This window comes from Gopherus flavomarginatus, chromosome 5 (assembly GCF_025201925.1).
Source record: "Gopherus flavomarginatus isolate rGopFla2 chromosome 5, rGopFla2.mat.asm, whole genome shotgun sequence".
Taxonomy (NCBI): Eukaryota; Metazoa; Chordata; order Testudines; family Testudinidae; genus Gopherus; species Gopherus flavomarginatus.
In genome coordinates, this window is record NC_066621.1 from 138,198,715 (window position 1) to 138,223,833 (window position 25,119).

General features: G+C 46.8%; 1 protein-coding gene across 11 annotated transcripts; it reads left to right on the forward strand.

Moving 5' to 3' along the window:
- The first annotated feature begins 130 nt into the window (after nt 1-130).
- On the forward strand, nt 131-24,375 carry LOC127051647 (cytoplasmic dynein 1 heavy chain 1-like). Of its 11 annotated transcripts, XR_007774557.1 has the most exons (10): nt 376-471; nt 1,424-1,517; nt 6,209-7,671; nt 9,360-10,806; nt 11,365-11,398; nt 12,090-12,236; nt 16,812-16,932; nt 17,658-17,933; nt 18,443-18,672; nt 19,849-20,016. XR_007774557.1 is itself a non-coding variant. In XM_050954251.1 (9 exons), exons 4-9 carry the CDS (start codon nt 9,580-9,582, stop codon nt 19,864-19,866), a joined length of 555 nt encoding a protein of 184 aa, XP_050810208.1. In that variant the 5' UTR covers nt 376-471; nt 1,424-1,517; nt 6,209-7,671; nt 9,360-9,579; the 3' UTR covers nt 19,867-20,016. The 11 variants fall into 11 exon arrangements, 4 of the variants coding, with proteins under 4 accessions (XP_050810211.1, XP_050810208.1, XP_050810207.1 ...); XR_007774558.1 differs by having other exon boundaries at nt 9,360-11,398; nt 18,443-18,582; XM_050954251.1 differs by lacking the exon at nt 16,812-16,932 and having other exon boundaries at nt 9,360-9,620; nt 17,658-17,748; nt 18,449-18,672.
- Nucleotides 24,376-25,119: the final 744 nt, after the last annotated feature.

Consider the following 25,119-nt stretch of genomic DNA (forward strand, 5'->3'; position numbering starts at 1 on the left):
TCAAATGTGCATGCTGGGATGTGTAGTCCTTATCTTCGACTCTGTCGGGCGGATCCGGGCTGTGCGGACTACACTTCCCAGGCCGCCCCGCGGCGGGGGCGGGGGGTGGTTACGGGCGGGGCGGGGGGTGTGGCTGGCTCAGGAGCACTAGGCTGTGGCTCAGCAGCAGGAGCAGACACTGGGCTGTGTGTGGCTGTCTCGGGATGTCGGACGCGGGCGGCGGAGGTCCCGGCGGGGGCGGCGAGGAGGGCGGCCTGGAGGTGCCGGGCTCGGCGGTGCAGAATGTGGCCGATGTCTCGGTGCTGCAGAAGCACCTGCGCAAGCTGGTGCCGCTGCTGCTGGAGGACGGCGGGGAGGTCCCGGCCGCGCTCGAGGCGGCGCTGGAGGAGAAGGGCGCCCTGGAGCAGATGGGCAAGTTCCTCTCCGACCCGCAGGTGCACACGGTGCTGGTGGAGCGCTCCACGCTCAAGGGTGAGAGCCGGGCCGGGCGCCGAGCCGCTGCGGGGGTTGGGTTGGGCGGAGCCTCCCTCCGCTGCAGGTGGTAGCTGCCGAGCTGGGGGCAGCTGCCGCTTTATGCGGCGCGGGGACCTTTGTTCCCCCGCTCCCTGTGAGGGGCGGGCCTGTGGCCTCCCGCTGTATCCCCACCCCGTCTCCCAGGGGAGATGTTGACCCCACATGCACAGTGTGGTGTAGGCAGTATCACCCTATTGCAACAGGGAGTGGGGTGGCAGGCCCATCAACAATTCCCTGATTTCCCCCCCCCACCCCAAGGGGAGGGACTGGCTCCATCTGTAACCTCCTATACTGGAATAGAGAGAAGAGATGCTGTAACACCCCACATACACACACACACCCCCAGCAACACCCCTGTCCATTCCCACAGGGAGGCAATGTACCATAGCCTTGGTCTTGATAGCTAACCCAAAACTTATGCAGGGGTACTAACATGACTGCTGTGGGATGAAAAAATTACCAGATATTGGTACTTCAGTTTTAAATTACTGAGATCGAGAAATCAACATTGGTCTTTGAAAAAAGACTTGTGTGGACACTGCCTTATCTGAACTGTGGCTGAAATCAAAGTCAAGATGATAAAACATTCCCATGAACTATGTATTATTTTGTCACGTTTCTATCTTGGCTTTGCAGCACTGGAGTGCTTGGAAGCCTTTACCTTGGACCTTCACAACAAACAGCATCTGACTTTATTGCTGTGTTGGGCCACATGTACCCACAAAGCTCTTTATAAAGTGATATGTAGATGCTGGCTCAAAGGTCTGATGTAGGTAAATACAAGAGCCATTGTGCCTTCACATAGACTTCCCTGTTAGTACCTGACTTGAAAAGATAAGGGCATGATGTTAGGATTTTTCCTTGGTCAATTTGAGAAGTATCAGCAGATCATTAATTTCTGTGTGGTTAGTTCACAGATGCAGGCAGAAGGAATCTCCCTAAAATTTCATCTGAAGGACTGCACCTGCCACAGTGTTGCAAAGTACTGCAGTGCAGTATAAACGGTGGGTATGAGCCAATGCAGTTGAAGGACTTGGATGTGTGATGTTATGGCCTAGAGCAGTGGTTGGTCAAACTTTTGTACTGGTGACCCCTTTCACATAGCAAGCCTCTGAGTGCGACCCTCCCTTATAGCCTAAAAACACTTTTTTTATATATTTAACACCATTATAAATGCTGGAGGCAAAGTGGGGTTTAGGGTGGAGACTGACAGCTTGTGACCCCCACCATGTAATAACCTCATGACCCCCAAGGGGTCCTGACCCCCAATTTGAGAACCACTGGCCTAGAAGCAAGAATGTGTTAATATGGCTCAGTTGCTAAACCAGTGACATTCAGTTAAAATGGAATAAATGTTTCAAAATCTGGCTTGTGTACTTTTCTATGTTAGGTATTTACATTGTTCCCCGTACCTTGTATAGCATCTAGTAACTTTTTTTATGGGTGAATTGCTTGTAGGGAGGAATATAAACTACATTAGTTTCGGATATGGGTATGTAATAACAGGCAACAAATCTTTGACAGTTAATTAGGTGGTCTGGTGTGTCTAGCCCCCGATCAAAGCTTTTTTGCAATAGTTTGGGTGGAAAAGTGAAGTGAGAGTGGGAAGTCAAAGTCCTTAAACACAAAAACGTAAGCCAGTTGTGCTATGAATCCAGTTGCCCTATTTATGAGACACATAGAGTATGTCTACACCAGAGGTGGGCAAACTATGGCCCTCGGGCCACATCCGGCCCGTGGGACCCTCCTGCCTGGCCCCTGTGCTCCTGGCCCAGGAGGCTAGCCCCCGGCCCCTACCCTGCTGTTCCCCATGCCCTACAGCGTCAGCTCACTGCACCGCGGGCGCGGTGCTCTCCATGGCTGGGCTGCAAGCTCTTGCCGGGCAGCACAGCTGCAGTCCCCTGGCCTGACCCGGTGCTCTGTGCGGTGGTGTGGCATGACTGCCTGTCCTGGTGCTTTGGGTGGCACAGCTGTAGCGCCGCCAGCTACCGGTGCTTCAGGCAGTGCGGTAAGGGGCAGGGAGCAGGGCGGGATTGATAGAGGGCAGAGTAACTCAGAGTGGTGGTGGACAGGGGGTGGGGGTGAGGATAGAAGGCAGGGAACGGGAGGGGTTGAATGGGGGCAGGGGTGCCAGGGGGCAGTCAGAAGGGAGGGAGGTTGGATGGGGCGGTGGGTGACAGTCGGGCAGGGGTTCCAGGGACGGTCAAGGAGAAGGGAGTGGTTGGATGGGGCAAGGGTCCCGGGGGGGCAATCAGGAATGAGATGATGGGGCGGTGAAGGGGCAGGCACGGGCGGAGGGTCTGGGTGCAGTCAGAGGACAGGGAGTGGTGGATAGGACAGGAGTCTGGGGTGGGCTAAGATAGGGAGCAGAGGCTGAGCTACACCTGGCTGTCTGGGGAGGCACAGCCTCCCCTAACAGGCCCTCCATACAATTTCAGAAACCCAATGTGGCCCTCTGGCCAAAAAGTTTCCCTGCCCCTAGTCTACACTATAATGCAATCTGCAGCAGTCTCAGAGCCCAGAGCTGTTCATTGAGTTATTACAGTGTAGATGTACCCCTAGTGCACTTGGTCCCCATTCTACCCCAGCATGTTCAAATATTGCAGGCACAGACTGTTTTTTCTGTACACATCAAGTTATGTCTAGGAGAAAGTACTCTGAGAGCAGTCTGCGAACATTTTGGTATTAGTCATTCCTTTCTGTGGTGGATACACTTCCTCACTCCTGACAGGATAAATCTTTTTTGAGGACATTGCTCTACCTAAACTTCACCCAACAAATGTGCCTTGGGCCAAAGGCCAAGAGGCTGATTCTGCAAACTCTGGTAAAACAAACTGCAGTTTCATGATACTTCTAGCAATAGTAAGTTAATTGGATGTTAAATTCAGCACCACAAAATCTTGAATGGGCAAAATAGCTCACTTTAACTTCCTGGGTTTTCTTTAACAAGGTAAAAACAGCAAATGATTCCAGCAGTTGTATAATTGTAAACTGTTCCAAAAGAATGTTTGACATTCTTGCTGCGTGTAATGATTGGACTCCAGCCCAGGGAAACTCTTATCTCCGTTTCCCACTGTTGCTAATGTTCAGCTGAAGCAATTCTAGAAGTTCTACTTCATGCTAAGTGTAGACAGTATCAACTGGCCAGACCTTTTTAAGCACCATGATGAAACAACAAATCCAAACAACGTAGTGCTTAAAATGGTATGTTGGGCTGCCCAAGTAAGGGAGTGAACATCAGTTTACCTGAATCAGTGTTAATGTCAATGTGGGAATCTGTTTAGAAAACTTCCTGGGCATCCATGACTAGCCTGGGGTGATTTTTAACAATTGCCTTGACAAAGTCACAGCCTGAAGTGTGTGCATGTTGCTCGCAACATGGTCAGATATTATACTGGCATACCCAAGGGCTAGGTTAACTTACTTCAGACCGATGACTTTAACATGTAAACATTAATTTTAGCAGTCTCCTTTTAATAGCTTCTGACAACTGGCAAGTCTCTTTGACCTAAGAGTGACTTGCATTCTGTAAATCCTAGCGGTACCTCTTTCGGGAGAGACTGTGAGCACACGTTGTGCAGTAAGGGAAACTTACCGAACTGTTTTGGAATAACTGACTCAAATTGAGTGCTGGTCTTAAATGTGTTCATATTTCCTATCTTGGTATGTCATTACATAAACCGCCAGCTGTCTTTTGATTTTGAGCCCTCAATCCACTCACACCTCTCCTTTTGCTACACTTTACATTGCACACTATCCAGTCCAGCCTCTTCCGGGATGCCCTAGAAAAACACTTGCATTACTTGCAATATAATCTCTGATCTGCTTTGTAGTAACTAGTGTGTGAAGCTTTGACTGCCATGTTCCCTTGTAGCCCCAACACCTGTCGAGACACAGCAGGCTGAGGGACCTCTTCTTTGCCATCATTTAGTAAGAACTTTAGACCCCTGCTCCAAGCCATAGGATAACCACTAGAGGCTTGTAGCAGACTTGTTTGGCCCTGCTCCCCCCACCTCCATCTCCTACAAAAACAGATCTCAAACAAGTCTTCAGCAGGATTAATGTTCCTTCGCTAGCAGAAGAATCTCTTTAAGGAAGGGCAGAGGAGTCAAATGGCAAGCTGTGTTCCTCTGGAGCTTTTTTTAATCGAAGCTTGATCCATCTGATCGTTCACTTCAGGCTTGTAACAAGTCATGTTGTGCATGTGGATTTTTTTGTGCATAAGTTTTGTGATAGCATTTGGGTTGTAAACACCTAAAGTGAAATATTTTTTTTTTTAGTTGGGATTGCATGTCTCTGAAATATATGGAGTGTCTGGATCAGGAATAGGTTTGATCTTTTGGGGTCTGCAAAGGACAGTTGTTCCCTCAGGGTATGTCTGTATTGTAATAAGACACGAGTGCCTGGCCTGTGCCAGCTGACTGTGGCTAAATGGCTACTTGGACATTTGGGCTCCAGCCTGCGAAGTGGGAGAGTCCCAGAGCGCAGTCTGCCCAAGGCTATCTGCATCATAGTTAAACAGCCCCTTCACTCAGGCACAGGGGGCTTGGGTCATTTTAATTTTTAATTCTAGTGTAGACATACCATCACCTCAGATGTTTCTTTGTATAGAGCAAGGGTGGCCAACCTGAGCCTGAGAAGGAGCCAGAATTTACCAATGTCCATTGCCAAAGAGCCACAATAATACATCAGCAGCACCCCATGAGCTCCCAGTGCCTCCCACCCAATGGCAGACCCACTGATCAGCACCTCCCCATCCCTCCCTGCAGCTCCCGATCAGCTGCTGTGCAGGAGGCTTGGAGGGGGAGGGGGAGGAGCGAGGGCATGGCAAGCTCAGGGGTGGACTGGGGGCAGGGCCTGTGGCAGAGCCAGGGGTTGAGCAGCGAGCACATTGGAAAGCTGGTGTCTGTAGCTCCAGCCCCGGAGTCAGTGCCTATACAAGGAGCCGCATATTAACTTCTGAAGAGCCGCATGTGGCTCCAGAGCCACAGGTTGGCTACCCCCGGTATAGAGGAACCAGACACAGTTGCACCTCTACAGCAACTTTAAAATACCACATTCTAGAAACTGTTTTAATATTTTTTTTAATGACCCACGTGACTTTTATGGACACTCCTTGGTCAGCTTTAGCCACTAAAAATTATTAGCCTGACCACTCGTGTTGAATTTTTAAAAGATTTAAAACATTCTGAAAAAATGTGCTGGAAATATAGTACTGATGAGCTCACTAGAGCTGTGCTTCCTGTCAGCAGCACCTGTTGTAATAGACCTTACTTCTGGAAATATGCTGCTGGATTATCAGTGCTTTTACACATCTAATACAGTAGGAAGGAGGTTAAATACCTTTCAGTGCAGTGGGTAGAGTTCCAGCGCTCATGCTGTGTTACAATGTTAAAATATTTAGTGTTGACTTTTCTGTGGTGACTTGAAAATGTAAAGCATCAGGTGCTGATTACTATCACCTGTCGGAACAAGAGCCAGACTTCAGATCAGGAAGATTCACCAGTTAATCTTCTCCAACATAAATTGTACACTGTTAAGTGGTTGGTTTCACCTGGACATCAAGGGCACCTACCACAATGGGCTACTACTAATCCATGGACTTTAGGTGCTACAGTAAAACAAAATAAAACTCGGGTAGTTTCTTTTGGAGGCATTGGGAGAGTAATGCTCCTGTTTTTTTTCCCTCATTTAGGTGTGTCTTCCTCAGATGGAGATAGCTTTGTGCTGCATTGCAGTGGTTCACTGCAGAAGTGCCAGCATGCACAGCGATTACATCACCTTGTGATTCACTAGCTAAGTTAAGGAATCAGTCATTTTCTCTCTTACACTTTGTACTTTTAATCTCCTCTTCTCCTTAATATAAAAAGAAGGCTTCGAAAATATCAAGGCAAGTTAGGAAAAGGAATTAAACTGATGATTTTGTGGCATGTTCTTGCAGGTCTTTAAGCATACTGAGATAACAAAACTTTGTGTATTTTTAAAAAGCCATAACACAGGCTTTGTATTGTAGGGAAACTCTGCAATCTGTCTCTTGAAATCAGCATGTAAGGAGTTGTCTTGTAATTTGCTTTCACTACAATTCATACAGGAGGCAGCTTAGAAAAATGGGGAGCAGTAGTGATCCTGAAGTAACTAATCTCTTGTAATAAAGCCATAAAAACCTCTGTCTTGAGCAGTCATATGTTTCTGGGTTCTAAGTCATGGTTAGTACAAATGAAAAGAGATTTTGGTATGTTCTGTCCAATTCTGCTGACAACAAATTAAATAATTCTGGGTATGATTTCAAACCTAGATGAGAAATGGGTACAAATGAGCTCCTGCATGAGTAGGTGTGAGGTAGAGGGGGTGGAGAGTGATGGGTTAATAGGCTTGTAAGTGCATGTTAGAGGTTTTTAATTAGCGAATGCTGTTTGCAGAGGATGTGGGTGATGAGGGAGAAGAGGAAATATAATTAATATCCTATAGCATTAATACTGACAATCATTGTGAGCTAAAGTCAAACAGGTGTGGCAGTCTTACTGAAATCTGATATGAATGTTTTAGGACTAGGAAAAGCTAATCCTATAATCCTTATGCTAACATGTACATAGTAATATGTAGAGCTTTTGATGTTCAAAATGCTCTACAAACGTCTAGCTTCACAACAGAGCGCTCTCTCTCATATGCTTGCATATTTGTCTCTTGTCATTGTCTAACGCTAGCATGCATTTGTCTCTGTGAAGCAAAAATATTTTAGAAATCTTACACCAGAAAATGGTGTGCTTTCAATTACCATGATTATAGACTTGATTGCTGTTAGTTTTCTGTCAGTCTAAAATGGATTAATATAAAAACCTAATACATCCAGCTACTACTAGTAGTTTTAAAGCATTAGCACAAGTTTTGCTCTCACACTTTCAAAACTGTACCCGGTAAAGCACGATAGCATTAACATCTGATATACACCTCCTAATTTTGTGTTGTACTAGAGCTACTGTAATTTACTGTATTCTAGAATTAAATGTCTTATGGTTAACTAACTTTTTTTCTTTGCTCCACAGTTTGGCGTTCATTAAGTGTACACCAGTGACTGATGCTGACAAAACAATGTCCTCCCAACTGCTTAATTCTCAACATGTGTGTGGCAAAGAAACTGTCAGATCAGTGAGTCTTGGGGTACGTCTACACTATGGGATTATTCCGATTTTACATAAACCGGTTTTGTAAAACAGATTGTATAAAGTCGAGTGCACGCAGCCACACTAAGCACATTATTAATTCGGTGGTGTGCATCCATGGTCCGAGGCTAGCGTCGATTTCCAGAGCGTTGCACTGTGGGGAGCTATTCCGTAGCTATCCCATAGTTCCCGCAGTCTCCCCTGCCCCTTAGAATTCTGGGTTGAGAGCCCAGTGGCTTATGGGGCAAAAATCATTGTCACGGGTGGTTCTGGGTAAATGTCGTCAGTCATTCCTTCCTCTGGGAAAGCAACGGCAGACAATCATTTCACGCCCTTTTACCCTGGATTGCCCTGGCAGACGCCATAGCATGGCAACCATGGAGCCCGTTCAGCTTTTTTTTACAGTCACCATATGTGTACTAAATGCCGCTGGCAGAGGCGATACTCCAGCGCTACACAGCAGCATTCATTTGCTTTTGCATAATAGCAGAGATGGTTACCAGTCGTTCTGTACCATCTGCTGCCAGTGTAATTTGGCAATGAGATGACGGTTATCTGTCCTTCTGTGCTGCCTGCTGCTATCATGGGTGCCCCTGGCTGAGATCAGCCGGGGGCGCAAAAGCAAAACTGGGAATGACTCCCCGAGTCAGTCCCTCCTTTATGGTTTCTAAAAATAGTCAGTCCTGCCTAGAATATGGGGTGAGTGTACTAGAGAACCAGTGTATCAGAGAGCACAGCTGCTCCGTGTCAGATCCCGCAGAAATGATGAGCTACATGCCATTCACGGGGGGTGCCCCTGCAACAACCCCACCTGTTGCTTCCCTCCTCCCTTAACCTTCCTGGGCTACCGTGGCAGTGTCCCTCCCCCCCCCCCCCCCATTTATGTCATGAAGTTATAAAGAATGCAGGAAAAAGAAACAATGACTTGTTAGTGAGATGAAATGAGGGGGAGGCAGCCTCCCGGTGCTATGACAGTCCAGGCAGGACATTAAGCGGTGCGGAGGAGAGGAGCCCAGCATTCTGCTGCTATGATAGTCCAGGCAGTACAGAATCTTTTCTTCACACAGGAAAGGGAGGGGGCTGATGGATCTCAGCCCCCAGTTGCTATGATGAGGACGGTTACCATCCGTTCTGTCCCATCTACTGGGAATGCCCAGGAATCATTCCTATTTTTACCCAGGCGCCCCTGAGGCCAGCCAGGGGTAATCAGCAGTTATCAAGCATGGGCTGATGGTGATGACAGATAGCAGTCATATTGTACCGTCTGCCACCGGGGAGGAGATAAGAGCGGATACTGCTCTTCACTGCTGCAGCATCGCGTCTACCACCAGCATTCAGTAGACATAGGGTGACATTGAAAAAAGTCAAACGATTTCTTTCCCTTTTCTTTCACGTGGTGAGGGGAGGGAGTAAATTGACGAGCTATACCCTGAACCATACTGGACCATGTGTTTGAACCTACAGGCATTGGGAGCTCAGCCAAGAATGCAAATACTTTTCGGAGACTGCTGGGGACTGTGGGATAGCTGGAGTCCTCAGTACCTCCTCCCTCCCTCCATGAGCGTCCATTTGAGTCTCTGGCTTCCCGTTACGCTTGTCACACAGCACTGTGTAGCCTGTAGATTTTTTTTTTTCAAACACTTTGGCATTTCGTATTCTGTAATGGAGCTCTGTTTCCCCATACAGCGATCAGATCCAGTATCTCCTGTACGGTCCATGCTGGAGCTCTTTTTGGATTTGGGACTGCATTGCCACCCGTGCTGATCAGAGCTCTACGCTGGGCAAACAGGAAATGAAAATCAAAATTTCACGGGGCTTTTCCTGTTTACCTAGCCACTGCATCCGAGTTGAGAGTGCTGTCCAGAGCAGTCACAGTGGTGCACTGTGAGATACTGCCCGGAGGCCAATGCCGTCGATTTGCGGCCACACTAGCCCTAATCCAATATGGTAATACCGATTTTAGCGCTACTCCTCTCATCGGGGAGGAGTACAGAAACCGATTTAAAGAGCCCTTTATATCGATGTAAAGGGCTTCGTAGTGTGGACGGGTACAGCGTTAAATCGGTTTAATGCTGCTAAAATCGGTTTAAACGCGTAGTGTAGACCAGGCCTTATAGAGTTTACTAAACAATGTGACCTTATGCAGGTCACTGCTGTTGCCCAGCAGAATCAAGGAGATGTACCTAAACCCCAGGATATGAAGGTAGTAGAAGTCCTTTTTGATGCTGTAGATGCTAATGCTATTGAAGAAGTAAATCTTGCTTATGAGAATGTTGAAAAAGTAGATGTCTTAGATGTTACCAAAGAAGGTATGGAAGCCTGGGAGGCAGCAATGAAACGATATGATGAAAGAACTGAGAGAGTTGAAACAAGAATAACTGCTCGTCTACAAGACCAGCTTGGCACAGCAAAGAATGCTAATGAAATGTTCAGGCTCTTCTCCAAATTCAGTGCTTTGTTTTCGACCTCATATTCGGGGCGCTATTCATGAATATCAAACACAATTGATCCAGCATGTAAAAGATATCAAGTCTCTTCATGTCAAATTCAAGGTACAATCCCCACAAAGTCAGGCTTGCAAAATGAGTCATGTTTGTGACTTGCCTCCTGTGTCTGGGTCTATAATCTGGGCCAAACAGATGGATCGACAGCTCACAGCCTACATGAAGCGTGTTGAAGATGTGATTGGCAAAGGCTGGGAGAACCATGTTGAAGGCCAGAAGCTGAAGCAAGATGGTGACAGCTTCCGAATGAAGCTCAGCACTCAAGAAGTATTTGGTGATTGGGCAAGGAACGTTCAGCAACGCAATCTTGGTGTGTGGCCGTATCTTCGCTATTGAAAGCACTCGTGTTAGAGGCCAAACCGGAAATGTCCTCAAACTAAAAGTCAGCTTTCTCCAAGAAAAAATTAAGTCCCAGAAAGAAGTCTGCAACCTTGAGTGGTTTGGATTTTGTGTTCCACTTGCAATTGTCAGCAAAGCTCACCGAGCAAACCAACTCTATCCTTTTGCTATTTCTCTGAATGAAAGGGTCCATATGTATGAACGGACCTGTGAGAAGGTGGAAGAGCGTAACACTATTTCTCTGCTGGTAGCCGGACTAAAGAAGGAAGTGTAGGCTTTGATTGGAGAAGGTATTGCCCTGGCGTGGGAGTCAGATGCATGACATATCTTACCAAAATGCTAATTTAGTAAAGTAGCTACTGAAACTCTTCAGTTAGTGATTATAACATGAACACACTTTGTATTAATGCTTTATATTCTAGTATAGCATCAGTTACATTTTAAAAACCTGTGTGCATATTTCTCATTATCTCCCTTTTAGATTAAGGAAATTAGCCAAATTCTGACATCTCCATTATCAGGCAATTTCCCAGACCCTTCAGTAAGTTTCAGTGAATGAACACAGAGTAATGACTCGCCCCCTTGCATGAATGGATGTCGTTCTGTTTGTGAGAGAGGGATGTTTTATCACTTCCATCAACATGGCAGACTGAATGTACTAAAATTAAATTTTCCCTTAGGTGGATAATCTGCTCATTACTGAAAAAAAATAGACCTGGAAGTTCGATCCTTGGAAATCTGCATGTATGATCATAATCTGCATGTATGATCATAAGACTTTTTTTTTCAGAAATCTTGAAAAGAGTTCAAAAAGCTGTGGATGACTTGAATCTTCATTTGTATTCCAGTTTGCCCATCTGGGTCAATAAGTTGGATATGGAGGTAGGTCCTTCACTCAAAGTGAACATAACCTTCAAAGTGTTAAGTGACAAAGTAATTTGTCACTAACAATGTGGTCTACCACTCAAGTGACCTAGTGTGAGAATTTCCAATCTATTTGCAATTCCTTAATATCTCTAGCAAATGCCATTTAGGACATCTGGCAGACTCTTATGCAGAGAGATAAAAGTGCTTAGCTACCGATGACTGGAATTAATGAATTCCAGGGGAGACTTGCTAGGTCTTCAGCTGACAGGATAATAGCTAAAGGCTTAATGTATGGTGGGATATGGCAGGGTAGAGAACAGGTTCTCCAATGTGGGTGAACATCAGCACGTTAATACGGACAATACTAATCATAATGCTATGGTGAAGGCTCTTAGGACAACATGGCATAAATCTAACATTTAGGTCCCTTCCTAAAACAGATTTGAAATATCTAAACAGTAGTCTGTCATGTTGACAAACTTCCTTTGCTTTAAAGGTGTTTGTTTAAAACAAAAAGACAATAAAAAACCCCACTCCTGTTCTAAGGTGTAAGGCTGAATTTCCATCCTTTAAGAGTCCTGCTTTATCTGAAAGTTTCAGGGATATCTTGACAATGCAGGAACCTTATGGAGAGAACACATGATATAAGTATCTTTCTGACAGATTTCTTTGTATTTGTTTTCAATATGGCTTCTTCATCCATTAGATTGAACGAATACTAGGAGTTCGTCTACAGGCTGGGCTGAGAGCTTGGACCCAAGTTCTTGAACAAGCTGATGATAAAACAGAAGTTGACATGGATACAGATGTGCCTCAGGTCAGTCATAAGCCTGGTGGGGAGCCAAAGATCAAAGTAAGTTATATTTGACTGTTACTCATTGTGCTTTTTGTTAAAATATGACAATACAGAATCTTGAGTAGAAATAAAAGTACTCTGGTGGTACATATTGCTATATAATGTAAGTTCGAGTTGTGGTCCCTATTTGTATTCCCCTGGGGGTTATATGCACGCGCCATGTATGAGGAGCTGGAGATTTTGAGTGTAATAGTGTGTGTTGGTCCACACATACACCCTTGCTTCCTTGCAGTCAAAGGAACTTTTGGTACTGAGGCAGTCCCCCTTTCTATATTATACTTTCCTCCTTCAGGTCATATTCCCACCCATTCCCCTATGGCTCCTGCAGATCCACCAGTTCTGAGGGCACCTCCCAATCAGTGATACTGTTCTTCAACCGACCTGGACTGTCTGGCACACTCCAGCCACTTGCACACCTACCGTCAAGACAGAGAAGAGGTATTGTGTACCTGCAAAGGGGTCTGATTTTTCTGTTCTCTCATCCCCCATCCAATTTTCTCATCATTCAGGCAGTTACAGAGCAGGCCGGCAGCAATGCTGACGCTCCACCCCAGCAGATAATGAGGGCAAGCAACTAGACATTTTGTGTCAAACTATTCTTTTCTGCCAGCCTCCAATTTCACATTTCCAATTACTTGGCTCCATTCGCTAAATACGACTTCCTTACCTATGGAAAGTTGGTGGGACTTCACAGACAAACTTCCCCAGCAGGATCAAGCCTGCTTCCAGGCTATCCTACAGGAGGAGAAAGTAGTTGAAGGACGATGCTCCAGACCACGGTGGATGTGGCAGACACTACTTCGCACCCTATGGCTTTGAGGATCGTTATGTGGAGGGAGTCATGGCTGCATTCGTGGGAAGTCCAGAACACCATAGAGGACCTTCCTTTCGATGGGTCTCATCTCTTCAGTCAGAAGACTAGGGGAGTTGAGGGCATCATCTAAGACTCCAAAGCCACTCTGCGATCACTGGGTATCTACGCACCAGCAACCAAGTGCAAGTCTTACTCGGCCTAGAAGTGGTCTCTCTCCTGCAAAGAGGAGGGATAGAACTTGTTCCTATGACCTATCAGGGTGCAGGGTTCTATTCCACCTATTTTCTAGTCCCCAAGAGGGGCATGTGGAGACCGATCTTAGACCTCCATCTCAACCGCTTCATACACAAGCCAATGTTTCATATGGTCACCCCAGCAGACATCTTTCCTTTGTTAGAAAGAAGCATGTGGTTTACAGCTTTCAATATGCAGGATGTTTACTTCCACATGGATATCCATCTTACCCACAGACGTTCTACCTTTTGGACTCACCACTGCTTCACAAGTCTTCCCCAAAGTTTTCTCAGAAGTGGTGGATCACCTCCACCGCCAAGGGGTCCTTATATTCCCTTGATGATTTGATTGTGCTGCTAGCAGCCATAGGGGAGGGTTGTTCCTTGACCTCCATGCTGCTTACACTCCACTCCTCCCTGGCAGTGAGTATAAACATCAGAATCAGTTGGATCCCACACAGTCCCTAGAATTCATTAGGGACCTATATCAATGCAATATCAGCACGTGCCCACTCCCGGAGGACAGGTTCCAGGCCATACAAGAGCTGACTTCCACTGCAATTTCCAGTCCTCCTGTTATGGCCAGGACTTTCTTTTCTCTTCTTAGCCACATGGTGATTTGTACAACCATTACTGCCTTACCTTGTCTCTACTTTTGTTGCCTACAGCTGTGGCTCTGGAGGACCTATTCTCCCATGAACTACATCATGGACTTTCTACTGACAGTTCCCCAAGAGCTTCTCTCCTCCTTCTAGTGGTGGATGGATCCGGGTCAGGTCTGAACCTGAATCTATTCCTTCCGTTCTGCAAGCATGACTATCGTTACAGGTGTTACTTGTCAGATGGCGTGTCCACATGGGTGAGCACATGACTCAGGAGTCTTGGACTGCTCGGGGATCCTGAATGCCCATCAACATCCTAGAATTTTGGGTGGTGCGGAGAGCATGTCACGATTTTCTCACATGCATTCATTCATTAATTCCCGTATGTTCTCCTCATGTCAGACAACGCTATCACTGTTTACTAAATCACCGAACAAGGGGGCATGAGTTCACCACGCTTTGTACTGAGGCAGTTCATCTTTGGAATTGGCGCATACCTTTCCCGAACTCAGAACATAATTATGAACTCTCTTAGCAGGAAATTCATGACCGATCACGAATGGGAGCTCCACGACGCCGCGGTCACCAACATTTTCAACCACTGTGGGATTCCGACCAGGGACCTCTTTGCCACCCATGCCAACAGCAAATGCACCCAATATTTCTCTGGGAGAGTGGGGGGCTCAGTGACCTTTCCCAAGGTGATGCCCTAGTCCTCTGCAGGTCGGACAAGATCAATTATGTCTTTCCTCCGTAGAGCTGCTGCCACGTGTCCTACACAAGATCAGATGGGAGAGATTGACGATCACTCTCTGCCCTCTTCTGGCTTTGCCAGTTCTGGTTTTCCTTCTTCTCCACATGTCAGCATATCCCCCTGCTTCTGTGGCCAGCTTTTCCGGAACTCCTCAAACGACATGTCTGCAGGACCCAGCATCCCAGTCAGAGCCTGTTTTTTGGATGGGCATCTTCAGTAGAGCAGGAATGTTCGTCAGCAGTACAAGACATCTTTTTGAATAGCCCAGAAGAGTCCACAAGGCAGTCCTATAGGGCCAAGTGGAAGTGTTTCGCCTCATGGACCCAACAGAGGGGTCTTGCTCCTGAAGATGTGGTCATTCCTCTTCTTTTGGACTGTCTTCTCTCCCTGCAGACATCAGTCCTCATTCTCAACTCCATCAAGGTGCACATAACCACTATCAGTGCCTATCACCCTCCTGTGGAAGGGTACTCTCTTTACTCACAGTTGACTACCAGGTTTTGGAAGGACCTCCAATGGACTTATCCTCCTCTTCAATCCATTGTTCCCTCATTGGGACCTCAACCTTGTCCTCAGTGTTGATGAAATTGGCCTTTGAACATCTGGCCACCTCCTCCCTGTCTCTCCTCTCCATGATTGTCACTTTCCTGATAGCTGTTACTTCTAGGTTGGAGAACTGGGGGTCATGATGATGGACCCCTCTCCCTTTACCATGTTCTGTAAGAGGATCGTGTTTCCCTATGCTTGCACCCCAAGTTTCTGCCAAAGGTTGTATCCCATTTTCATCTCAACCAGTCCATACACTTACCTGCTTTCTTTTTGAAGTCTCAGTGGAGGAACGGTTCCGTCACTCCCTCGATGTCTATCTGCTGGGCCTTGGCTTTCTACTTTCAGAGGATGAGATGATTCAGGAAGTCCCCTAGACATTTTATCACAATAGCAGGAAGAATTAAAGGGTAAGTAATCTCCATTCAGTAGATTTCTAAGTGGCTTTGGGGGTGCATTAACACTGTTGGTTATCAGGACTGTCCTGATGCCTTGGGGTACAAGCCCACTCCATGAGAGTGCAAACACTGATTACAATGCACTTCGCGATGTACCAGTTATGGACATATTTAGGGCAGTCACGTGGAGTTCGTTACATACCTTCTTTTGCCATTATGCCTTGGTTCAAGACTCTGCAATGGATGCCTCGTTTGGCACTGCTGTGCTCCATTCCACGGTTCCATCTTCCTCGCACCCTGCACTAGAACCGTTTCCACTTTGCTACATAGGTAGCCCTGGTAGAGAGTTTCCTGCTGCCCAGCAGGACCCACTGGACACCAGTGGAACACTGCTGTTCTTCCCCACTTGGCTACGCAGTAGCCAGGCCATCAAGTGCAGCACCGATATGTTCAGATGCAGTAGATTGCCGTGGCTCTGGGACAGCAGATCTGGCCGAAGAGGCAGTTGCAGCAGGGTGGCTGCCGAAGGACAGCAGCATGCCGAACCAGTGTTGACAAGGCCATGCTGTGGCTATGAGGATGACAGTCACTTTGTCTTGCTTCACCTTTTAGCAAGATTGTATCACTTTCCTGCTGATAGCGTTAATCATATAGCAGCGCTCCCGACCATGGGATCAGGAAGCCAAGAAAGCCTGGCAGGCCAGGCAAACCACTCAGAGATCCCTGACATTGATATGAAGGGCTAGGTCATGTTGTAGCCAGCGGCCCTGGGTGTTTGAGCTCGCCCAGATGGGCTCCACAACCCAGATGCGACGCGTCTGAGACCATGGTGAGCAACAGAGACTGGGTCGCGAAGGGGACTCCTTGCAGTACCGACTTGGGATCCCGCCACCAGTCCAGAAACGAGAGGACATGGCTCGGCACTGTGACCACTCATTCCAGGGGTTGCCTGCTAGGAATGTAGACAGAGGCCAGACACATTTGCAGAGGCCTCAGATGAAGCAGGGTGTGGTTGACTGTCTGTGTTCACATAGCCATGTGGCCTATGAGTCACGGGCACATGTGGGCTGTGGTGAGCAGTTGGCTGTTTATGAGGGAAATCAAGTCAATCATAGCCTGAAAACGTGCTTCTGGCAGGAAGGCCCTGGCCTGCATAGAGTCGAGAACCGCTCCAATAAATTCTATGCATTGGGCCAACGTTAATGTGCATTTTTCTGTGTTTAAGAGGCCCAGGCCACTGCAGGTGGAGCAAACCAAATCGAGGCTCCTTTGCACCTTGTCTGGAGACCAGCCCTTGATAGACAATCGTCCAGATACAGGAAGATCTAGACCCCTCAATGCCTCAGGTAGGGTGCCACCGGCACCACGCATTTCGTGAACACCCTGGGGCCCAGGACAGGCCAAAGGCTAGTGCCATGAACTGGAAGTGGCACCCAGACACTATTGAAATGCAGGAAACACCTGTGTCCTGAGAATATGGAGACATGAAAGTAAGTGTCCTTTAAGTCGAGAGTGGCATACCAATCCCCCGGATCCAGGGAAGGGATGATGGAGGTCAGGGAGACCATGCAGAACTTCAACTTCTTGAGAGACTTGTAGAGGCCCCGCAGGCCTAGAATGGGCCAGAAGCCCCCTTTTTGCCTTTGGTATTAGGAAGTCGTGGAAGTAGAATTCTTTTCCTTCCATGTCCCAAGGAACCTCCTCCACAGCCCTCAAGATTAGGAGCTTCTTGATTTCCTGAACTAGGAGTTGCTCATGAGAAGGGTCCCTTAAGAGGGATGGGGAAGTCAGGGGGTGGGAGGGAGGGGCAGCCGGAAATTGCAGGGTGTAGCCCCGAGCCACTATGTCCAGGACCCTGCAGCCTGAGGTAATCCACACCAGGCCAAGTGGTAGGGGAAAAGGTGGTTGAGGAAAAGGCGTGAAGGATCTGGGCAATTGACTGAGTAATTCCCGAGCGCACTCTCAAAATGAGAGCTTTTGGCCCCCTTGGTGCTTCTCTGGGCCAGGCTGCACAGGAGACAGGGACGATGAAGAGTAGTGGTGGCTAAACCAACATCAAGTTTTCCTGCAGGCTCTTCTTGAGGATGCCACTGTCGAGGTGGCTGAAAAGGCCAGGATGGCGCTCTCGATGCCTGAGGAGTGCGCATCTGCAGAGGGGGTGTGTGTGTGTGTGTGTGTGTGTGTGTCCTTCAGGCCATGCAGACGTTCATCTGTTTGGTTGGAGAACACGCTGTCACCATCAAACGGGAAGTCCTGAATAGAGACTTGTATCTCCTGGAGCCAGGAACTGTGCCGCATGACCACTGCCTAGGCGACCACTAGGGCAGCTGAATCTTCCACATCACAGGTCATTTGGAGGGAGCACCGAGCTGCTGCAGTCCCCTCTTCCACCAGGGTCGCGAACTCCTGCACTGTCTCCTGGGATATGGAGTCCTTGAACTTAAGGAGAGAGTCCCACAAGTTAGTTATAGTGATCCAAGAGCGCCAGAGAGTTCACCACCTGAAAATGGATGTTGGTCTTAGAATAAATTTTGCGACCAAACAAATCCAGCCTCTTGGCCTCCTTATTTTTAGGCATTGAACTGGTGGGCCTATTTGTCCCTCTGGTTGTCCGCTGCTGCGACTAATGATCCTGGTGGCAGGTGGGTGTACAAGTAATTGAACCCCTTTGCGGGGATGAAGTACTTGTTTTCTGCCATGTTTAGAGGTGGGTGGGATGGAGGACAGGGTTTGCCAGATGGTTTTGGCAATGTTTAGGACCCTCTTCTGTACAGAGCACGCGATGCAGGCTGGGGCAGACGCCGAGAGCACATAAAACAATGTGTCTGTCTGCTCCTCTGTCTCCTCCACCTTTAGGCCCAGGTTGGAAGCTACCTTGCGGAGCAGCACGAAGTCTCCCTAAAATCACAACCACCTCATCCAGAGAGGAGGGGGGTGATTGGATGACTGGGAGAAGTCCGGCAATGTCTTCGCACGTTGGAGAGGATGGCCTTAGGGTGGGTACCGGCTTCTCACCTGTGGCAGCTGCTGGAGCGTCCTGCACCAAATCCAGTGCCATGGGTGCCAACTTCAGCCTGTCTCATGAGGTGAGCAAGGGTTGGCAGGAGTGGGGCAACAGCATGATGGGAATGCCCCAGGAGTTCTAGTAAGGCCATTTGGTTGGCCACTGGCCCTGCTGCCAGATCAGAACTGATGTTGCGGACGCACCCTCTGGAGCCCAGTCACGGTGCTGTCTGGGCGAGGGGCTGAACTGTGCCTCCAAGCTGGAGAAGTCGTCACCCTCCAGTGACCAAGGCAGGGCTGTGGAGGCTTGGGTCTGGTGGCTCACCGTTGCTGCTGGTAATCGGTGCCAGGAACAGCACAACCAGTGCCGGGAGTTGGGCGAGTGGTGCTGCGTTGAAGAGTGACCAGGAGGTCTTGGCGGTGGCTACCAACAATGCGACAAAAAATGGTGCCAGGAAGATAGACACCTGGGCAAGCTCCAGCATGAAGACAGGGATCAGGAGCATCAAGCCGGAGACGTGGCCTGATGCCGCGACCAAGAGCATGGTGTCTTAAGGCTCTGTCTTGGCCCTGGAGACCAGTGGCCCTCATTTGTTTTGTGCAAGGTCTTGCCGACAGGCTTGCACTCACAGAGAGCCTTACCTGGTTCCATTGCCACTGGAGCAGAGGCACTCCTAGCTCTCCAGGCGCTAGGGGCTCAGAGGGCATCGACTGCACTGTCGGTTTGGGTCCTCTACTGTTCCCTGAAGTCGGTGGCAGGTTCTTTCAGGAGGATGAACTCCCCAGGGCTGAGCCCTTTTGTGGATCCAGAGTGGGTGTAAGGCCTGAGCCAGGTCCTGTGGTCAGCCTTGCTTGGTGCTGTCATCTTCTTTGTCACTGGGGATCAGTGGCAGGGGAAGCCCGGTGCTGGGGGTGCACTGTGCACCATAGTTGGGTGCTGGTTCAGGTTTTACCCGCTCCAAAGGTGGGCATTGGGCAGCGCTGCATCAGGAGGGCCCTGAGGCATATGTCACGCTCTCTTTGTGTCTGAGGACGAAAGATCTGGCAGATGCCACAGCACTCCTTTATGTGGGATTCCCTGAGGCTCTGTAGACAACTCTTGTGTGGGTCACTAATGGACATAGGCCTGTTACACAAAGAGCAGAGCTTGAAACTTGGAGACCAGGGTATGCCCTGTTTGGGGGAAAATCCCCGTTGGGTTGTGATCTAACTAAACATTTAACAGGGACTTAACTAACAAACGATGACTCTATTTACAGTTAGACGCACAAGGCTAAGAGAAGAGAAGCAAGGGACAGAGGTGCTCCAACTGACCACAGGTGGTGGTAAGGAACTGAGAGGGCACAGGACTGACAACACATGATACACCTGTGGCATGAATGCAGCACCCAGAGAGCACCACAGCTGGCCCCACGGGAATCGCTAAGGCAAGTTTCAGACAACCGCGCACATCTACAATGGAATCAACATGAGCAAGCACTCAAAGAACAGTTAAAAAAAATTGGCAGTTTTTTTTAAAGAATCATCTTTTAAAAATATGTACAGATAATGTACAGGTATAGATATAATTTTAAAAGGTGTGAGAATCTTTAACATTAGCCATTCTATCAGATAATTTTCCTTTACCTTATCAGGGAAGTGAAATAATACTTCACATTCTTCAGAAGGGGAGAGAAGAAAAATGCAGAGAGAGAGAGAGGTGGAAGGAGAAATATGTATATAAATTAAAAGCGAAAGCTTATGGAAAGATACTGAATGTCAGGACAAGTAAAATGATATTTTGGCATTATACATACTAAAGAACTGCATACATTTTAACTCTGAAACTGAATTGTCATAATCTGCAATAATGTCCTTAGTGCAGCCTTGTAAATTATGAAAATTTACTATTGGATGCAAAATCTACTAGCCTACCTTCACCATGATTCTAACAGGAGGAAATATTTTATTTCCTTCGGGGGAGTGAGCAACTAGAATACATTGATTGATTTAGCACATATAACAATCATGTGAGGTGATCAAAATGCTAAGCTTTCTAAAATATGCATTCTTGTCAGATATTTATTTTGATCAGTTGTTTTAGATATGGTAACTTTACTAATGGACATTGGCTCAGTGAATTAAAAATTGCTCACTGTACCATTATTTGAGGCGGGGGAAACTAACTATACCATCTTAGTGAGCTGCTCATTCCAGGGATTGTTAATTTTTTAAAAATACATTTAATTAGAAGTTTAAAGAACTTTGTTCTTAATAATAAAATCAATCTATTACTTTGGAATGATTTTTAGGTGTAACATTTGATTTGCACTGTTTATAAATGTTGTTAATGCTTCAAAATGAATTAATATGATAAAACAGTAAAATAAACTTACTGGTTCGGTAAACGTGGTGTCCTTTTCTAACAATTTAACTACACAGTATGCCAACTAAATTTAAAAAAAAGGTGTATATTAATAGTTAAACCAAAGTATTTCAATTTAATCATATGCCACATACAAATTTTGTTAACGTTAAAAATTGAGAATATTTCCAAATTCAGGGAAAAACACCTTCAACTATTACATGTAGTAAAAATATTGTAATTTTTATTCTTGTATTTTTCAGACCCTTTAAACAGCAATGGTACATCATACTTTCAAAGTATCAAATATAATATTTTCTGAGTTATAGTAGATCTTTAAGGAAGCTTTGACAATATTTTACTTGACTAATATCCCACAACTATTGCACATACTTAGTCTCATTATTGTTTCTTGGAAAAAAGCAAAGACATCTTTATAATCTCGAACTTTATATTTTTTTTGCCTCACAAAAAAGAATTTACCAGTAATTCTTTACTGTAATTTCCTCTTCCCCACAACTGAATGTGGTATGTTTCCACTTGTCAGAAAAAACGGAAATAAAAATACTGGGTCTTTCCAGAATATACAGAGGAGCAAAACACCTCTTCTATACAATGAATCATGGTTCTTTCTACAAAACCATACAACCCTAAAAATATGAAGGGAGGAGGGTAGTATCAAGATGCAGGAAGTGAAAACTGATAGATTCCAATAAGAAATTCTCTCTTGTTGAAGGTCTCCTTTACACTCATCCTATAATGAACCAGAGTGCACAGATGTGGCAACTTGTGCCAACTTAGAAAGAAGGCTTACCTCAAGTTGCTGCCTAAAAATGCTCTGTCCATATTGCCTCTTCCTCTGAGAAGAGATTGACTTTATAATAATACCCAAATGTGATAAGTACTGACCAGGAAGCAGCTCTACAGATGTCTTGGACAGATGCCTCAGCCCTTTCTACTCAAGATACACTGTAGGCCTCTATTCAAATGCCCTGTTATTTCCTGTTCAGGGGTTATCTTGTCATCTTGTAAATTAGGCAAATATCATTCTAAAGCCAACGTCTAGTACTGAAGTGTTAGAGGCCCTGTTTCCTTTGATAGGGCCCTTGACATATAGAAATAACTGCTTGTTAAATGCTGAAACTTTTAGTGTACTGCAGATAAAAATTCTGCAAGTGTTAAAGCATGAAGTTTGTACTTTCACAAAGATCTTGGTTTGAGGGAAAAGCTTATTCATATGCATCTCTGAGTTAGGTTAGGAACACACAACCTCTAGAAAAACATTACATAAGAAGGATCAAAGAGATTAATTAACCAACCCTCTTAGTAACCTTTCCAACTAAAAGGGTGCTTTCACCAAGAAGGAGGAAACAAGAGCTTGCAGCAGTCAAAACCCACAGGGCTTTATCACTACCTGGAGAAATAAATGCGGAATATGTTGTATGTGACCGTCTCGTTTATTGCCCATTTGTGTTCCCAGGGAAACCGTCTGCTTAGTTCGTCCGCAGTGGTATTCAGGGCCCCAGGGAGATAGGCGGCTGATAATCCAGTTGATGTTCACGAGACCTCAATTCCAGAGCTTCATAGCTTCTGCGCAAAGCGAGTGAGATCGAGTTCCTCCCTGCCTGTTTACATAGCGAGTGAGATCGAGTTCCTCCCTGTCCTTATCCAAACATGCTGGTTCCTAATGAATGGGAGGAAGTGACAGCAGGCATTGAATATGGCTCGAAGTTCTAGGATGTTTATGTGCAGGAAGGTTTCGGTGGAAGACCGTAGCCCCTGCGTTGTATGATAGGACATGTGTGCTCCACATCCTGTGAGGGATGCATTGGTAGTCGTCATAAGCGATGGAGCATCCTGGAGAAAAGGGACTCCTGAGCAGAGATTGGAGGGAACTGTCCACCATAGGAGGGAGTCTTTGAAGGGTATGGATAGAGGTTTGTTTAGAGTGTGTACATTCAATCTGTAAACCGTAGTCAGCCAAGCTTGGAAGCACCTCATGTATAGGCGTGCATTCCTGACCATGAAAGCACATGAGGCCACGTGACTTTAGAGTTGTAGGCAGTCCCGAGCAGTGACCTGAGGACTGTTGCGAAGTTCTGTGACCAGGAGTTTTACGGTGTTTGAAATGGTCAAGCAGGAGAGATGCTGTTCCCTTCCGGGAATTGAACTCCAGTTGCTGGGTAGGAGATAAGGTGGATTTGTTTGTTTGTTTGTAGGCCAAGGAACAGGAAGTAGGTGATGGTGAGCTGCATGGATCGAAGACTTCCGTTGAGGCTTTGAGGAGACAGTCGTCCAGGTAAAGAAATATTATAACCCTGTTTCCTGAGGTAGGCAGTGACTACAGCTAGGAGTGTGGAAGAAACATGGGGGGCAGTGGATAAGCCAAAGGGCAACACCCTGTATTGAAAGTGTGTCAAACCAAGGGTAAAACGAAGAACACGTCTGTGGGCCGGATGTATAGTCACATGAAAGTAGGTGTCCTGTAGGTTGAGGGCTGAAAACCAATTGCCCTGCTCCAGCACTGGGATTATGGTGGTGAGGGTAACCATTTTGAACTTTTGCTTTTTGATGAATTTGTTGAGTCACTTGAGATCAAGCGTTAGTCACCATCCCTCAGTTTTCTTTTCTGTTAAAAAGTTATGGGAGTAGGAAACTTTTCCTCTGTGTTCGGGCACAACTTCCACTGCTCCCAATTGAAGGAGATGTTGTACTACTTGGAGGAGCAGTTGCTCGTGAGAGGGGTCCCCGAAGAGAGACAGGGAGGATGGATGGGTGAGGGGCAAGGATAAGAAAGGGATGGAATAGCCAATTGTGACAACCTCTATAGCCCACTTGTCGGTAATGTTCTGCCACTGAAGGGAGAATGGGCGTAGGCGGTGTCCAAAAATAGGGGCAGGCAGTATAATCGCTGACGTGGGAATGTTTTCTATACCTTCAGCCAAGACTTCAGATTTGCTTATTTAGTCAGGGGGGTGGAGACACTGCCAAGAAGTTGGGGTGGCAGTGATGGTACCTGGGTCTCTGGCATTGCTTTTGTTGCTCATGTTATCTATGAAATTGCTGGATGTATGTGGGGTAGCGTGGACATTGATAAAGTTGGTATCTATATTGTCGCCTTCTGGTTGTAGGGGTTTGAATTCCTTGAGACCAGGGAGTTGCCCTTGAGTCCTTCATGGAATGAAGTACGTCATTCATCATGGAGGCAGGTTGTCGCCACTGAAGGGGAGACCCTCAATGGTACTCTGGACCTCCCAAGGGAAGGAAGAGGACGAGAGCCATGAACCTCTGCGCATCACAGTGGGAGTGGATCTTGCTTCAGTATTGGCCTCATCGAGGGCAGCTTGAAGAGCAGTACGGGAGATGATTTGTCCCTCAAACTATGGTTGTGAATTGTTTCTTTTCTGGAATGTCATAAATAAAGTCGATGAATTTACTGTAACTTTTGTGATCTTATTATTTTGCCAGAACAGACGCATAATTTGCGATGCGAAAGTGTAACATGGAAGATGCATCTATCTTACGTCTGAGCAGATCTAATCGCTTACTGTCCTGGTCAGATGAGGTGGAGTGGGGAAACTGGTGTTTTTGTTCTTTTGGTTGACTTCATCTACTACCAGTGAGTTTGGCGCAGGATGAGTGAAAAGGAATTCAGAGCCCTTCGAAGGGATAAAGTACTTCTGATCTGCTCACTTACAGGTAGGTAGGCTTGCAGCAGGCGTTTGCCAGATGGCTTTGGCAAGCTCCATGAGGGCTGCATTGATAGGTAATGCAATCCTGGAAGAAGTAGAGGGCTGCAGGATGCTCATGTTGCTGTTCAGGAACTTCCTCCAGGTTAATTCTTAGCTCATTGGCAATTCTTTTAAAGAGGTCCTAAATTTTTGACGTCTGGGGAGGAGGAAGCAATGCTTCATCAGGCGTAACAACTGGGTCTACTGGATTGGAGGCAGACCGTGATTGATCCTGCAGTTGTGACAGGGCTGCTTGGTATCTTGAGTCAGTGGTAGGTTTGTCAACCGTTGGTACCAAGCAGGTCTCGCGCCTGGCTGTGGTGGCATAACGAGTATGGTCCCGAGTATAAGGTGTCCATGGAGCCCAATATTGCCACTGTGGTGGGAAGGGCACGGGTGGTGCCATCCATGGATTTACACACCATGGGGCGGAATCCTGGGAGTAAGACGAGGTA